At 45.7% G+C, this 17,474-nt stretch overlaps 1 protein-coding gene across 1 annotated transcript; it reads left to right on the top strand.

Moving 5' to 3' along the window:
* The first annotated feature begins 12,658 nt into the window (after positions 1-12,658).
* Positions 12,659-14,471, top strand: ARL4C (ADP ribosylation factor like GTPase 4C). Its single transcript, XM_053362922.1, has one exon. The coding sequence runs from the start codon at positions 12,707-12,709 to the stop codon at positions 13,286-13,288; it is 582 nt and encodes a 193-aa protein (XP_053218897.1). The 5' UTR covers positions 12,659-12,706; the 3' UTR covers positions 13,289-14,471.
* Positions 14,472-17,474: the final 3,003 nt, after the last annotated feature.

The raw sequence follows: 17,474 nt of genomic DNA, 5'->3' as shown, positions 1-17,474 counted from the left end.
CCAACGGAGAAGGTTAAAGTAGCCCAGGATCCATGCTCCTCAATTGAGAAGTTTAACCCACATGGGCAACCGAGGGAGGAACAAACCCTAGCCAATGTAGCTTGCTCCTCCCTCTTTTGTATGATGGCCAGAGTGTGATGGCGGTTTCACTTTGGCATGTTGTGTGCTGGTGGCAGAGGAACACAGGAGCAGTGGCGGTTTCACTCCCTATATACCACCAGGTGAAACCGCTATCATGGTCTGGCCCTCAAACCAGTCTTGGGAGATGTATTGATACATTGTCCAGACTGAGGAAAAACAACAGGCACCTCTACACTCAACCTTATCAGGTAGGAAACAAAAGACCTAAAGGCAGATGAAACCATCTCTAAAATCAGATGTTCTTGCATTGAAACTGGCTTGAAAGTCATGGAGCCTTCTGGGTAGTTGCGCCCTCACATCAGATGTCAAGGAAATAAGCACTTTTAGGAGATATCCGAAGATGAGCTTCATTAATGTGCCCTGTACAGGGAGATTTTCTAATATTTGAGAGTTTTTGTGTTTCAATATTCTGTTGGGGCAACTCAGTCAGATGGGTGGCATATAAAATCATCATCATCACCATCACCATCTTTATGCCCAAGGTAGGGACGGGCAGGGAACTGGTTGTGATCCTTCAATAGTATAAGGTAAATACCCTACACGTGCCCAGAGATTCCTTTTTCTTTGTAGTACTTCATATCTACTCTGGCATTTTTCTCTGGCATTGAAACTGAATTAGCATTGACTAAACCCTGGTGGTCTCTGATTTTAATGTTTTTTAAAATGAGAATTATTCTGGGAAATAGGTAAGTAAATAAATAAATAGAATGGGATACTGACATCCTGGGCATCAGTGAACTAAAATGGACAGGAACGGACAAATGCAGTTCGGATGATCATCATATCTACTACTGTGGGCAAGAATCCCATAAAAGAAATGGAGTGGCCCTCATAGTCAACAAAAGAGTGGCAAAAGCTGTACTGGGATGCAATCTCAAAAATGATAGAATGATCTTGATACGAATCCAAGGTGGATCTTTTAACATCACAGTAATCCAAGTTTATGCACCAACTACCGGTGGGTGCTGAAGAAATTGAAATTGACCAATTCTATGAAGACTTACAACACCTTCTAGAACACCAAAGAAGGATGTTCTTCTCATTATAGGGGATTGGAATGCTAAAATAGGGAGTCAAGAGATAAAAGGAACAACTGGCAAGTTTGGCCTGAGTTCAAAACGAAGTAGAGCAAAGGCTAATAGAGTTCTGCCAAGAGAACAAGCTGGTCATCACAAGCACTCTTTTCCAACAACACAAGAGACGACTCTACACATGGACATCACCAGATGGGCAGCATCGAAATCAGATTGATTACATTCTCTGCAGCCAAAGATGGAGAAGCTCTATACAGTCAGCAAAAACAAGACCTGGAGCTGACTGTGGCTTAGATCATCAGATTCTTATAGCAAAATTGAAGCTTAAACTGAAGAAAGTAGGAAAAACCACTGGGCCAGTCAGATACAATCTAACAGTTTTAAGGATTTAGATATGGTGGACAGAGTGCCTGAAGAACTATGGATGGAGGCTCGTAACATTATACAGGAGGGAGCAACGAAAACCATCCCAATGAAAAGGACATGCAAGAAAGCAAAGTGGCTGTCCAACGAAGCCTTACAAATAGCAGGGGAGAGAAGGCAAGCAAAATGTGAGGGAGATAGTGAAAGATACAGGAAATTGAATTCAGATTTCCAAAGAATAGCAAGGAGAGACAAGAGGGCCTTCTTAAACAAGCAATGCAAAGAAATAGAGGAAAACAACAGAATGTGAAAAACCAGAGATCTGTTCAAGAAAATTCGAGATATGAAAGGAACATCGTCGAAGAATTGATGCTTTTGAATTATGGTGCTGGAGGAGACTCTTGAGAGTCCCATCGACTGCAAGAAGATCAAACCTATCCATTCTTAAGGAAATCAGCCCTGAGTGCTCACTGGAAGGACAGATCCTGAAACTGAGGCTCCAAGACTTTGGCCACCTCATGAGAAGAGAAGACTCCCTGGAAAAGACCCTGATGTTGGGAAAGATGGAGGGCACAAGGAGAAGGGGACGACAGAGGACGAGATGGTTGGACAGTGTTCTCGAAGCTACCAGCATGAGTTTGACCAAACTGCAGGAGGCAGTGGAAGACAGAAGTGCCTGGCATGCTCTGGTCCATGGGGTCACGAAGAGTCGGACACGACTCAACGACAACAATGGGAGCAGGCAAAGGGGCCTCAACAAAGCAATTTTGCATCCTAAAGTAAATGCCACTCAAAATATTGCCTGTGTTAGAAAACCGCACTTTCCAAATGCTTATTTCCTATAAGGAACAGTGTTAATTGAATGCAGATTAAGCATCACTATTAAATGTAATTTGCAATCACAAAGAGCAGACACTATAAAGCTATTCCAGCCACAGCCAATCTCATCTGCATCTATTGCATGCACATTTGCTGTAATTTTGCATTTCACTAGGAAAATAACGTACTTGAGAGTACCAGACTGATTTGGGGGGATAGAGGGAGATGTCAACATGCTGTTACTATGGCAGCATTCTCTATGGAATGAGGAAGCAATGTCTGTGGGATCCATGTGGGCAAACATGTGTGTGTGCTTGTACACACACATTTAAATGCTAATGTGCAATTCAACCTTCTCTGCATAGCTGTCAAGCAGCAGAAATATCCAGCTTCAGAAAAGAATTATGTCTCCCCATAAATCTGTAGCTCAAAGTGTTCTCCCCGACTTCCATGCTGCAGCTAAGCCGGAAGGTTATTTTGGTGTTTATTATCCAGTAAAGTATTAATCACTTATAGATGAGTGACATTTCCTGAGTTGTTTTTACCATGTCTTTATTTGCTTCCTTTGGCTTCCAATCTTTTACCAGGTCACCCCACAAGCAAGCACATTTTATAGATAAAAACATTACAAATAGTTGATATGATACCTAGCATTGCCTACAGCAATGCATAAATGAAAAATATGCTTTGGATGCTGCCTGACTGAACTAGAGATATTTCTGAATAAATTCCTGAATTTTTAATACATTTTACTTATTTGTGAAAATCCACACATCTGATTTTAATTCCTACATCATTTACTGGGTGTATTTCTGCCATAATAAAGGTAAAAAGGTAAAGGACTGCGGACGATTAAGTCCAGTCAAAGGCGACTATGGGGTGCGATATCCATCTCGCTTTCAGGCCTTGTGAATTCAAAGTTTTCTCCCAGCTTTATGATTTTATTGTTATTCTTTGTTTGGTTCTGTATTGCAGTTTCACTGGTGGAAAAGATGCAATATTTCCACCATTTTAAAAGGTGCAGCATTTTAACCATTTATCCATTGCAGATTGCACAGGTATTTGGGGTGATTCCAGGAATTGTTTTACTAATCTGAATAGTTTCTGAAACAAGAGTTCCTGAAACTGGGGAAAAGGATATACACAATGTTTCTTAACACCCTGTGGGCTCCTCAATTATCTAGCAGCAGGTGTTTCAACACTATAAAAATGCTAATCCATTCCAATTTGATTGTAGGACAATGTTTGCTCTTCAGCAACGTGATGATGTTGGGGGGAATTCTATCACCCTTCCCTTTGTGCTTCCTATTTGACATTTTACATAATGGGGAGGGAATTAAGACATGTCCTTTGGAAAAATGGGAAATCCTGCTGCTTACACCGGACGCTCAGCAGAGGGCGCTCTGGTGTTACACTGATATTGGCACAGCCTCAACCTGCCAAATGCTTTCACTTTGTAAATGTATATACTGTACCTTAGTTGACTAGTGGAAAGTTTGGCATCTTCTAACTGGGAGGAGAAATGCTCTTTTTAAAAGCACCTTTGATGCTTCCCATGGCATAGGGACGCGGGTGGCGCTGTGGGTAAAAGCCTCAGCGCCTAGGACTTGCTGATCGAAAGGTCGGCGGTTCGAATCCCCGCGGCAGGGTGCGCTCCCGTCGCTCAGTCCCAGCGCCTGCCAACCTAGCAGTTCGAAAGCACCCCCGGGTGCAAGTAGATAAATAGGGACCGCTTACTAGCGGGAAGGTAAACGGCGTTCTGTGTGCTGCGCTGGCTCGCCAGATGCAGCTTCGTCACGCTGGCCACATGACCCGGAAGTGTCTGCGGACAGCGCTGGCTCCCGGCCTCTAGAGTGAGATGAGCGCACAACCCTAGAGTCTGGCAAGACTGGCCCGTACGGGCAGGGGTACCTTTACCTTTACCTTTATGGCATATTAGCACTGTATTTTCAGTTTGTTTTCAGTTGGGCAAAGAGTTGTGAAAGCAGTGTATAAGACTCTGACAATATAAAAAGCAAAGTTAGCTATGCTGCTTTTGAAAGGCAAGGCAAAGCTTCATGTAACATTAATAGTACCTTTAAGTTTATTTTAAACAGATTTACTCCACCTCCCTGCATCTTCAAGGCAGCTTACAATAATTTTAAAATTTCCAGTCACAAAATCTAAAACAAATGCAGTGTATACATATAAATATTAGTAAGGGGCTTACACACACACACACACACACACACACACACACACTTTCCCCAACCATCAGACAAAAGTGTATGCTGTACTTCAGTGGAAGCTACTCAGAAACCTCTTCCTAAGTATCACACGCACATACACACATTGATTACCAAACTGGTATTTGCATTTATCTTGTTGGCAAAAGCCATAGTGCAGGCATGTGCTTGCCATATGTAACAGATTTTATCCGCCTGGATTTTGTGCTAATCACAAATCCATTTATGAATGCAAAAAGTAATACATGACACATAATAGGATCTTATTAACCTTGAGATTCCTTCTATTTCAGTGACTTTTCTTGTTCACTCATACATTCTCATTCCACTCATACATTCTCATTCCAGGCATTAAGGCTCTGCTCCAGGTGTACAATGAACCAGCCCTGTGCACTGAAAGACTCGCATGTGCACAGGCAGAATCGCACATGCGGGTGGCAGGAATAGGGCCTGCTGCCACACACCTCCTCATTATATACATGGAAAAGACCCCTAGTAGCTGAAAATGGCCTAACAAGCAACTACTGAGTTAAATAAATAAATAAATAAATAAATAAATAAATAAATAAAGTGCTTTACACAAGTACATGGTTGAACTATGGAATTTGCAGCAATCCTCACCAACTTGGATGGCTTTAAAGGAGTTCTTCTAGGAAAACCAGTTAAGAGGGGTGAGGGGATCCCTTGGGTCTGTTATACTAATTCAAATACCTCAGGAGTGGGATTGCTAAGAGAGCAGGTAACTGACAGAAAGTGGCCCTTGCTCATGAACCAAATGAGTTAATTGTGAAGGAAGCTTTGCTGTGTTAAGCTGCCATAACGAAGCAAAAGGACCCAGAGAGAAGTAACAGAAACTGAAGTGTCACAACTGATTTCTGAGTAACTGAAACACATATACTACATATACTATGCCTGTGACATTTTTGTACTTAGTTTAAGTACCGTATTTTTTGCTCTATAAGACTCACTTTTTCCCTCCTAAAAAGTAAGGGGAAATGTGTGTGCGTCTTATGGAGCGAATGCAGGCTGTGCAGCTATCCCAGAAGCCAGAACAGCAAGAGGGAGCACTGCTTTCCCTGCGCAGCGATCCCTCTTGCTGTTCTTGCTTCTGAGATTCAGAATATTTTTTTTCTTGTTTTCCTCCTCCAAAAACTAGGTGCATCTTGTGGTCTGGTGCGTCTTATAGAGCGAAAAATACTAATAACTTAACTTCTACCTGAAAGAAAACATCTCCTGACCCAACTTTGTTACACCAAGTCTTTTTTGTAAATAAAACTTTTCTTGTTTAAACAACTCCTGACTGAGATCCCCTGAATGTACATACGTTTCCCTCACACAAGACCCCCACATGTTAGCCTGTGGTAAATTGCAGAAATTTGTTTAATTGGCATATGGTGCGGTGGGTCTGCTATACTTAATTAGGGGCAGTTATAAGGGTGGGTTCCCAGATCTGATAACTTGGGATTTTGTCTTGTCCAGGTGAGGTCCCATTCCTTCTGAAAGAACAAGCAGGCGGTTTAGGAGTGCTCTGGAAACTACCTTTTGCCCACCAAAGCCCAGGTGGCCTCTATCTACTTCTTAGGAAATACAACTTCCATCTTCCAATCTGCAAGGGCATGAAGGTCTTCAAACCATTACATAATAGATGTTGAATATTTATCCTTCCATGCCTGGAGCGGAGGGTGTGTGTGATCCTACACATGTGCATAAATGGGCATTAGGATGCCATATTGGCTCTGGCTTCCCAAAGTAAGCACACTGCATGGGCATAAAAGGATTGACATATGTACAGGGTCAACAATGCTCTTTAAACTAGCAATACTTTTAATTCCAGTTCCTACACAGAGGAGCAAATTGGCTTTAAGCTCTGGTCTTCTTTTAAATTGGACCCTACATTCAGCCATACAGTGGTACCTCGGGTTACATACGCTTCAGGTTACATACGCTTCAGGTTACAGACTCCACTAACCCAGAAATATTACCTTGGGTTAAGAACTTTGCTTCAGGATGAGAACAGAAATAGTGCAGTGGCGGTGCAGTGGCAACAGAAGGCCCCATTAGCTAAAGTGGTGCTTCAGGTTAAGAACAGTTTCAGGTTAAGAACAGACCTCCAGAACTAATTAAGTTCTTAACCCGAGGTACCACTGTATATGAGTCTTATTATGGGGTGCATTTCTGATACAGCTGGGGACAGTTGTTGAGAAGCTGCCAGGAGGGTGGGGTGGAGGAAAGGCTTATTCTATATCTTTGTCACAAAGTAGCTGAAAGGCAAGCAATACCATCCCAGAAATCCAGGATTTTGCAGGTTGCTTATCTTACACTAACAACCACCACCACCAACTGTTTGAAACCTGACAGTAATGCTGAACTTTAGTTTGCTGTATTCTAGGACTACAGGTGAGTCATATGGGCAACACTCCTTCTTGGGGTCCCAAAATCCCAGGACGTAATGATAGCATGGCCTGCTCATGTTCTTGTGGTGCCTTAGACTTGAGCCTTCATACATATAGCAGCCCACAGTTATCCACTGGGCATTATAGTATAATGCCATACATACTCTTTGTTGACTCACCGGTAGATCCTGTTACACCTTAGAGGCTTTTGATGGGAAGCTCTGCACAAGCCACACTATTTTGAGGAAATGTCTTACATTTGCTCTTGCAGCAGTGGAGTGGAAACTATGTCCCTTTCAATCTCTCTTCTGTAATATAGCTGAATTCAGGGTAGAACATTTCAACACTTTGCAGTAATGACAACTAGCAACCCAGTGGGTGACATTCTATGGCTCATGAAACACAGTGGAGCAAGATAATAGTTCTTTTTGCCCATAACCCGCACAGGATTTCTTATGGTGCATGTTGTTCTCCTAAAATAACAGCTCTGTTGCCAAAATCTCTCAGGCTTGTTTATGCACAACTTAAGCAGAGTGAAATGAGTTGAAAGCAGTGAATTTTTTTCTGGGGGGAGGATGCAGGGGTACGCATACCCCTAAACATTTTGGGAATCTAAGTTTGGCCTCATTGAGGGGCAGTATTTCAATATGAGCAAGAAAATGGGAGTAGCCGTAAACATTTTTTTTAGAAAAAAAGCACTGGTTGAAAGCAAGATAAGAAGTCCCAGGCCAGTTAAAACTCCTCAACCAATATCTAGATAGGCCTCCACTGACCACTGACCTGGTGTCCTCCAGGTGCTTTGGTCTATAACTTTTGCCAGCATGGCTGCGATGAAGGGGGGAAACAATGGTGTCCTGCTGCTGCTGGCATCACCAAACTCATTAGGTGGGGAGAAGGCAGGTCAAGGTGGCAGCAGGGAGGTGGGAGGAATCTGTGGCCTTAACCCTGCAGCTATACATACATCTGTGAGATGCCATCACCTTCCTGGAGCTCCTCCAACCTCCCCCCCCAACTACTCTTGGGTTCCTTCCACAGTAGTTCCTTTATCTGGTCACTCGGTTTTTACAGGGAGCCCACACAATACTGCTAACATATTGTTCCACTCTGTCTGGCTATGTTTTTGCAGAAGTAATTTGTGTTGCTTTGGAGTAATAAAACACAAATGATGCATCAGCCTGTGTAATATGGACAAGCAAAATCCTTTTGAGGATTTTAAAGACTACTGTACTTTTTGCTGAAAGTTGTATATCTACAAGGCTACTCCATTTTATTGTTTGCTGCTAAGAGCGGTTGTGTGTGACCTTTAAATGGGCAGGATTCAAGTCCTGTCGGCAGAAGGATGTCTGCATGAGCAATGCGGCTTTCTGCCCTCTCCTCCGCAACTGGCTCGGGGTGTGTGTGTGTCACTAGAGCCCCCTGGAACAGCACAGCAAGCAAAGGAGAGGGGGATTATTTCATCTGGCAAAGGAAAAATGCTTCCCTGACAAAAACGATCCCCTTATGGATTCTCCCTATGAATTTATTTAGAGGCATTTATATGGACTTTGCCATGCAGTCTTGACTCCCAAGACGGGTTACATACAGCTCAATACAATTAAACCATAAATTAATACCCCACCTTTCAAGAAAGTTTCTCCTCAAAGCAGCTTACAACAATACTTAAAATCACAACATTATTACACTATGTAAAATATTCATTCCATGACTATTCTAAAAATAAACTATAAATCAATTTAAAAACCAAGGCCCAGCATTGAATAACAATGTACATTAACTCCCAAAGGTCCTCAAGAGGAAAACAGTTTTCAAGGATCTAGTAAACGTTGACGATGATGAGGCCTGTCTAATCTCAGAAGAAAGTCGCTGCAGAAATGGCTCAATTGTGCATGCCTTTTTGGGTGGGCATTTAGGCAAGATCTCAAGGTACAGACAGTTTGGTATGGGTATAGGTGATCTCCACTAACCTGGTCCCAAACTGCCCAGGGCTTTGAAGATCAGAACCAGCACTTTGAATTGAGCTGGAAGGGCACTGACAACCTGCACAACTAGTACATTATATGCAAAAATGTTCTGACCACCTAGTCCCTAAAGGAAGTCAGTGGCCTAATTTTGCATCAGCTGAGTGCGTCAAATAATCTCGAAAGGCAGGCCTGTTTAAAGTTTATTTCAGTAATCTATTCTGGATGTGACAATTAAAAGCAAAAGAATTGCCTCCTGGATCAGGACAGTGGGCCACCAGCATACTGGTCTCACAGTGGCCAGCCGGATGCCTGGATGTGCACAGGTAAGCCTACTTCCATTCAAAGGCCAAAAAGAGCAATCCCTCAGCAGCACTAAATGCTCTAGCAACCAAGGTCTCTTGCGTGTTGTTAGCAAAGTTTGCTTTAAGACAAAGGGACAGCTGTTTGTTACAAACGGTTGTTCTTTGACTACCAGGAGCCTTTCATCTCGGCTTACAGATGGTGTTGTGATGGGTGTGCAACCGAGACATTTTCTGGAAAATCCCTGAATATAGAAATTGCTACTGATACAGAGCTGTGTATGGGCAATCCGTCTGGAAGATAAATTGTAATCTGTATGTAGCCAGTCAGGCAAGCTACACAGGCTAGCAGGCTAGCTATCTATAAATCAGATGGCTTTGGGCATAGTTTATGAAAAGCTCATGCACCGACTGATCCAGCCATGGGGCTGTGCAAACTGAGGCTACCTGGGGAGTCACTTCGCCACTTCTTGAGGGCTTCCAAGTGGCAGATTGAGGTGCTTGCTTGGTATGTATAGATTGCTTGCTGTTTAGAATAAAATCTTTAATCTTCTCATTCACTTGTGTTTTGTACTACTTCTGAATCGCATTTTAAAAGAACCACCTTGCATTTGGCAAGATAATGTTTTCCTGAACTTCTGAACTGTTTTGATGGTTAGTCAGTATGGGGTGTGTACATTCCTTGTTCAAGAATGTCCTAGTCAGTCAGAAGTATTTGAAGTATCTGCTAATCATTATCTTTTGTACTGTTTGTTTCCTTGAAGCTCACCTATATATTTTAATATGGAACCTGAAACTTGACTCCAAACTGGTTTTAGAAATATGGGGAAATATCCAGTCTTTCTTTGCAATGCAACCCTCTGGATAAACCAACTGAGCTTTACAAATAAGTTGCTGTTTGGTAAATTCAAAACACAATCCTTTACCCAGTAAGAGCAAGAGTTTCTCTCTGCATCTCTATGAAATAGAGAATGAATGGTTGCGTGTTGTGTATGAGTTACCGTATGTATGAGAGAGAATATACTGTTGGTATAGTGGCCCCTGAAGGTTATCCTCAAGGTCCCTGCCTTCCCACACTGGGAAGCAGCAGGAGATGTGATGACAGGTGTGGCAAGACTGAATGATGGAAGAAGTCTGGCAGGAACCTGTCCTTGTCTGTTCTGAAGCAAATATCACCCCCAAGCAAGCAGTTGCTACATTTGCTCTCTCCAACTCTGTCATTTTTGTGAACAAATTGACTTCTAAAGGGCATTTCTTTCCTCCATGCCCTCAGACCAAACCTTCCTTGGACATGCAACTGCCCAACACACACAGTGTATGAACTTGATGACCCAACAGCAGCATGGCCAACCCACCAATTCCCACAGCCATAGCAACACATTTCCCACCTGCTGCAATCGCTGGAACTGCTGCAGCGCATAGCCATGGTTGCCTGGCTAAGGGGCTCATCAGGGAATGGTATTTGAGACCGACAGCTCGTGAGTAGTGGTGAACGGCCTCTCAGCACTGCACTGTGCTCTTTTGCCTTGCTTTAGAGACTCGGAGCCAGATCTTTAATCCAACCAAGGGGTGGGTAGGGCCAGCCCACCCACAAGGCAAGGCAACCGCCTCAGGTGGCAGGATCCATAGGGGCAGCACATCCAGGCTCATAGAAGCCAACTCCTAGGGCTCAATGTCCCCCCAATAAAATATTTGAGGGGACCGCACCACATCTTGATGGGCATTGCCATTCAAATGGTGGGGGGGTACCGTATCATGTGATCAGTTATATGGGGCAGGGCTTACCTCTGTCTGGGCTCCAAGGAATTGCTCACTGCTGCTGCTGCAGTGACAGCAACAGAGCGCTGCAGCAGGCTCCTTGGAGACTGGATCTGCTGTCCCCTTGGCAGCCCCCCCCCCCGCTGCCTCTACAGCAGCCTCTTGGTGAATAGGACTCACTGCTGGTCTCCTTCCCTCCCTCCCTTGTTCCCTTCACTCACTCCTTCTCCCTAAGCCGGGGTGGGGTGGGTGGAAGAGCAGCACCATTTGTGGTTTGCCTCTAGGGCCAATGTCATGGGCTGGCCTAAGCAAATGCTTCAGAAGGATTTTTGTCAGGTCTGCAGCAGGAGAGGCACTCTATGTCTCCACCACTGTGAAGATGAAAAGGGACGAACCAAAGATACCACTGTATACCCCAAAAAAGCAAAATATCCCCCTGAAGTATCTCCCCTGTGCCTGCCCCATAACCACTTCTGGTGATTTAATGTTTCTCTGGAGGCTCACACGAAATTTGTGGACATATTTAACTAGCTATCAGGAAGAAGGAGCCTATCTGAGAGACTGCATTCTGTCATGCAAACCTGCCTGGGCTTGGAGATCTTTTGGGGAGGCCCTTCTCTTGGTCCCTCCACTTTGGACCTTCCTCTCTAGAGAGGCTGGACGGGCTTCCTCCTTGTTCTCCTTCCACGGGCAGCTGAGGACTTTCTTGTCCCAAGGGGCTTTTGGGAAGGGACCGCCTTGCAGTTTTTATGGTAAGGATTTTATGTGTTCTTTGATGTGTATGTATTTTCATTCCACTAATGTTTAACTGTGTTTCGGTTACTGCGTTTCTTTCTGTATGTTTTCAGCCGCTTCGATTTTAGTTGTAAGCAGCCTTGAGTCCCCTTGTGATGCTAACAGTCCTCCCTCGTATCAATATCCACTCTTCCTCCTTAGTCTCAGGGTTTTCTTCCATCTACTTCGGATACGACGGTGGCTCCATTCGGGAAGCGCTCACCTCCCGTCGGAAAGTGGGACAGCCCAGGCGCAGGCCGGCCACCTTCTCCTCGGACGGGGAAGGGAAGGAGAAAGGCCCTTTCGGCGAGGCGAAGGGGCGGGAGATTGGTGGGCGGGGAGCCCGAGGGAAGAGGAAGCCGGGGAGGCCGTCGCGGGGGCGCGCGCGCGCTGCCTGCCCGCCTTGTGCCGCCCCTCCCTTCGCCGCTCTCCGGCTGGGCGTGGGACTGCGCGCCACGGAGGGCGGGAGGAGGGCTTTGATGGATTGAACTGCAGTTGCGGGGCTGGAGGCTGGCAAGGAGCCGCTGGGAGCGCGCGCGGTCGGGCTTCCTCCCGGGCGCCTCGTCGGGGAAGCGGAGCGGGGAAGGAGGCCTCTTCCCCCGGGAAGGTGGGCAGAACCCAGGAGGAAGAGGAGGAGGGCGCCGCCGCCGCTTCCCGCCTGAAAAATGAATGAATGGGCCGGGAGGCGCAGCTGAGCCGCCGCCGCCGCCGCCGGAGCCGCGAGTCTCTCCGCCTTCCTCGCGGGTGGAAGGTCTCGCCGGCGAGCCGCCTTTGTTCGGCGCTCGGCAGCGCTGCGGAGTCATGAGCGCCGCCGGCGGCCGCCGCTCGGAGCCGGGCGCGTGGTGAGAAGGCGCCGCCGGAGCGAGGCCAGGCTCGCCTCCCCGCCAGGAGACTCTTTCGGCGAGCCGGCGCTCCGTCCCTCCGCGCGTCCGCGGCGCCATGGGGAACATCTCCTCCAACATCTCCGCCTTCCAGTCGCTGCACATCGTCATGCTGGGCTTGGACTCGGCGGGCAAAACCACGGTGCTGTACCGGCTCAAATTCAACGAGTTCGTCAACACGGTGCCCACCATCGGCTTCAACACGGAGAAGATCAAGCTGAGCAACGGCTCGGCCAAGGGCATCAGCTGCCACTTCTGGGACGTGGGCGGCCAGGAGAAGCTGCGCCCGCTCTGGAAGTCCTACAGCCGCTGCACCGACGGCATCATCTACGTGGTGGACTCGGTGGACGTGGACCGGCTGGAGGAAGCCAAGACGGAGCTGCACAAAGTCACCAAGTTCGCCGAGAACCAAGGCACCCCCTTGCTGGTGATCGCCAACAAGCAGGACCTGCCCAAGTCGCTGCCGGTGGCGGAGATCGAGAAGCAGCTGGCGCTGCACGAGCTGACCCCGGCCACCACCTACCACGTCCAGCCCGCCTGCGCCATCATCGGCGAGGGGCTCACCGAAGGCATGGACAAACTCTACGAGATGATCCTCAAGCGCAGAAAGTCCCTCAAGCAGAAGAAAAAGCAGCGGTAGACCAGGAAACCCGGACGGAGCTTGATCTCCTGGCTTGACACGTCCCTTGCGGAGCATCAGATGAATGCCTGGGCCCATCCACCTTTCCATGCTGTCTGTCCCAGACCCCTTCCGTCTGCTTCCCCATTAAGAGGCAGGGTATCGTTGTCGTGCTGGCTGGCACTTGGGATGCAGGTCAGATCTGCGCATGCCCGCTTCCCCCTCCCGCTGCGAAGCCGCCATGAGCCCGAGGCAGAGGAGGGAGCCTCGCCTGAGTTTTCCCATTCTAGCAGGACTAGAATACAGGCGAGGACAACATGGTTTTATCAGCTGCTTCCGTCCCTGTGGACTAACCTACACAACGCATACCCTTGTTTAAATTCCTCTGGAAGGTGTCTTTTTAACTAGATCTGGATCTATGTAATGGGAGAAAGGACTTCGGGAGATGAAAGCCAGAAGGCTGGATAGCGCAGGGCAGGACCCTGTTTCATCTGGATTAAAGTTTGTGCTGCCATCTCAGGATCTCAGTAGAAGCCCAAGGTGATGTGTGCATGAAGAACTAGACTTAAGAAATATTGCTTGATAGGGGAAAGATGCTGTGGTTGGGAGGAGAAAAACTGATGCAGATGAAAGTACATCTTCAGTGTATATTGCTTCAATGGCTCATTGAAGCCAGCCTTTGTGGAAACTGTTTTCAGTCTTAAGATGGACATCTCCAAGGTATTTATGGTCTGGCATTGTGTCGGGTTCTTATTACCACAGTCCACATGATGCGGTGCTACTTCCTGGAGTGACGTGTGTTCCGAGAAAAGTGTCCCTGCCATTTCAGTTGGGTGTGAGGGTGTGCAGCAGTGCCTGAAAGCGGGGGGGGGGGGGGACGACGACGACAAGGAGGACAGCCCTTTAGGCTTCGTTCAGAACGCAACACCCATGTACTGCTGTGTTAAAAGAGAATTCTGTATGTTGATTGTGTGTTGATGCACTTGAATTGTAAAATCTTGAGCTGCCTGGATCCTTTGTGACCTGCGGCTGCTGCCTGGTGCTGTGTTCTAAGCATTATGCTAACAGATTTTATTATCTTTTCATAACCAGTCTATACACTGTAGCAATAACCAGGAAAACATTTTCTCAATCATACTTTCTTACTGTAACATTTGACTGCAGGCATCCCACCCCTTCTTCACTAAATCCAATCAGACTTAAATACTCTTGACTGGCCTTTCAATCTATTAGTGCATCATTCTGGTGATTTTCATGAACCAGAGGCCCAGCTCACTGCAGCAAGGAGAAGCAATGGGTTGTGGGAGGAGGCCCAAATACACTTTGACTAAGCTGATGAAGTACAAAGAAGGATTCCGTACCAAGTGGATATTCTGAAGAGAACAAATATTTTGTGTAAGCGAGAGAACTGCCCCCGGGGGGCTGACAAGCCACCTCAATGGGTGGAATTCTGAGTTCCATCAGTGTAAGCATTTGAGTTTGCCGGACCCCCCCCCCTCACTGTTCTGAGGGGGTTCTCTCAATCCTCCAGAGTAGATTTGCAGGGAGGGGGAAGGGGGAAATCCCAGTTCCTTTAGTGTGAGAACCTGTGCAGGGCTCCCAAACAAGAGACTGGTTAGATGAATCCTGCCCATTTTTTCTTTTTCAATCCATGGTTAGTTGTGCTGCTAAGCATAAAGAAAATGGCAAGAATACTCCCCCCCTTGTGGGATTCCTATGGATTTCTGCAATCCAGGAGAAATTGGTATTGTTTACATGGGTTCTCATCCTGCAAAACTAACAGTGCCATCCTATACGTGTCTGTACAGAAGTAAGACCCATGAAATAAATGGGATTTTCTCCCAAGGTATCTAGGATTGCAGACCCTTGGAATTCCATGGGACTCACTTCTAAATGCGCATGTATAGGATTGCACTGTAGGGCTGCAAGTCTAGTCATACAGTTGTACCTCTTGTTACATCAGTCTCTGGTTGCATTTTTTCAGGATACGAATGCGGCAAACTCGGAAGTGTATACTTCCAGGTTTTGCCGCATGCGCATGCACAGAAGCGCTCTGTGCAGCCCACGCATGCGCAGAAGCGGTGCTCTAGTTGCAGACTTTTCTGGGTGCGAACAGCAACCCGGAACGGATCGAGTCCGTAACTAGAGGTACCACTGTGCTTAACCTCAGAGCAAGTTCATTTAGTTCAGTGGTATTTACATCTGAGCAAACATGCATAGACTCAGGTATGCACACTTAACTTGGGAGCAAGGACCATTGAGCATGGACTTCTGAGTGAACATGCCTAGGATCAGGTTGCACAGCCAGTGATGATACAGTAAGACTATCAGGAAAACAGATTCATGAGAAGTTGGGAAGGGAGTTTGATCATCTTTCCTAGAATGGTTATTATAAAGGCTTTGAGTGACAAGCCCTTTTGTGTATTAAAAAGCCTGTAAAAAGGAAAGCTTACATGCCACATGAGAGTTACACCTGTGGTTCACTGATTTTAGCTTACTTAACTTCTGGAGCTATGATTATCTGTTTTCTGCTTTAAAATGTCCCTTCCAGAAACAGCAACAGAAGAAGCCTAAATTGCCAAAGGAAGAGGAGGAGGGGGATCTAATAAACGATTTTCCCCTTTCACAACAAGCTTACTTGAAAGGTCTTTGTTGGAATCCATGTAGGAATTGCCAACTTTTTTTCTTGCAGGGCTTCTGAACCTTTTTACAGCTGCATATTAGGCAAATATTCAGAAAGCCAAGTTCTTGGGTTTGTTCCCACTGTTTTATTTTCATGTTAGAAAAAGTTTTACCTGCTGAATGTTTGCCTATTGTGCAACTGTTTAGGGTACCGGGGCCCTGTGAGATAAGAGGTTAGTTGGTAACCTCTGCAGTCAAGTATTACTTACATGCCTGGAGAATTCTAGTTACATGCATAGAAACTTGTTCATTGATCTACAGAGCGGGCTGGTCCCATTGTTTTAGAACACCATAGAACTGTGGTTGTTGTTTTTTTAAATTGTTTTTATCTTCTTCCACTCACAGCTCTCTCAAGCACATTTGTTACCTCATAACTGAGAGAGACACAGAGAGAATATATTTATTTTGAAACAATATTAAAAGCCAAATGCTGTAATTTTGTAAACACTGTTTAGGAATTAGAAAATACTGCTCAGATCAAACTCCACTGTGCCATGAAGCCAGTGAGTATGGGTTCTTTTGTCATTGGCACAAAATGTTTCTTACAAGCCTTAGAAACAATCGCTAAAAGCTAAGTTATCACATAATCTGCTCCTGCAGACCAAGTTGCACAGGTGCTAAGTGACTGGTGCTTAGGCCTTTATCACCCCAGTTCAGCAATACAAAGTATTAGATATGCCAATCTCTCTGTTGGACCAACTTCAGTTGGCACAGGAGTATGCAGACTTGCGAGTTATACAGAGTTCTTCAACCAGCAGAATAGAAAGGATGTGGATGGATAACACCCATAAACATTTAAACACTTCTGTTTGGTGAAAACAACAAGCCTGAAAGATCTTACACATTTTCTGTGACCCATAAGGCACCTATATTGTGTTTGAAGCAAAGCATTTAAACATATTCCTGGCCTGATGGAAGCATATGCACCTCTTAGGCAGAAATCCTATAGACATTTACCTGGGAGTAAGTCCTACTAAGCGTTGAGAGACTCATTTCTGAGTAGACGAATGTAGGATTGCACTGTCAGGCACTTACTTCCTTAACTGAGACCAGTAAATGGGAGTTTGAATGCCCAGTTGGTGCCCTAGCATGCAGACTGCTTTTTACTGCCAGTTGTTTTCTTGTTATGAATAGCCAGCACAGTCTTTCCTCTGGCCAAAAACAGTCCTGACAGGCATCTTCGTCAGTAAATTGCCTGACCAAAGGCAAAGGCCTGAAGAACGAAGGTGGCAAAAACACCTTGCCATTAAAGCTTTATATTTGACCCTCCTTTGAGAACAAATTCTTCCCACTCCCAGTTATTTTGTCCTCTTCAAATAATGTTGGCAGATTTTTAACAGATGTTACAAGATGCTAGTCACATTTCAGATGTTTTCTTCACCATGCACCAATTAAAGTATTCTAGCAAAAAACTTCTCTGACCAATGTTATATTTTCATTTCATGTTATCTCTTTCCGGGCTTGCTATCTCTCTTTTTATGATACAGATGTGAAATTATTCATTCAATGGGGCGGGGGAGAAAAG

Source organism: Podarcis raffonei, chromosome 1 (assembly GCF_027172205.1).
Source record: "Podarcis raffonei isolate rPodRaf1 chromosome 1, rPodRaf1.pri, whole genome shotgun sequence".
Classification (NCBI taxonomy): Eukaryota; Metazoa; Chordata; class Lepidosauria; order Squamata; family Lacertidae; genus Podarcis; species Podarcis raffonei.
This window is presented reverse-complemented; position numbering and strand designations above follow the sequence as displayed.

What these genes read in the sequence shown, in the direction of transcription:
- ARL4C (XM_053362922.1), top strand. Translation starts at nt 12,707, where the DNA reads ATGGGGAACATCTCCTCCAACATCTCCGCCTTCCAGTCGCTGCACATC.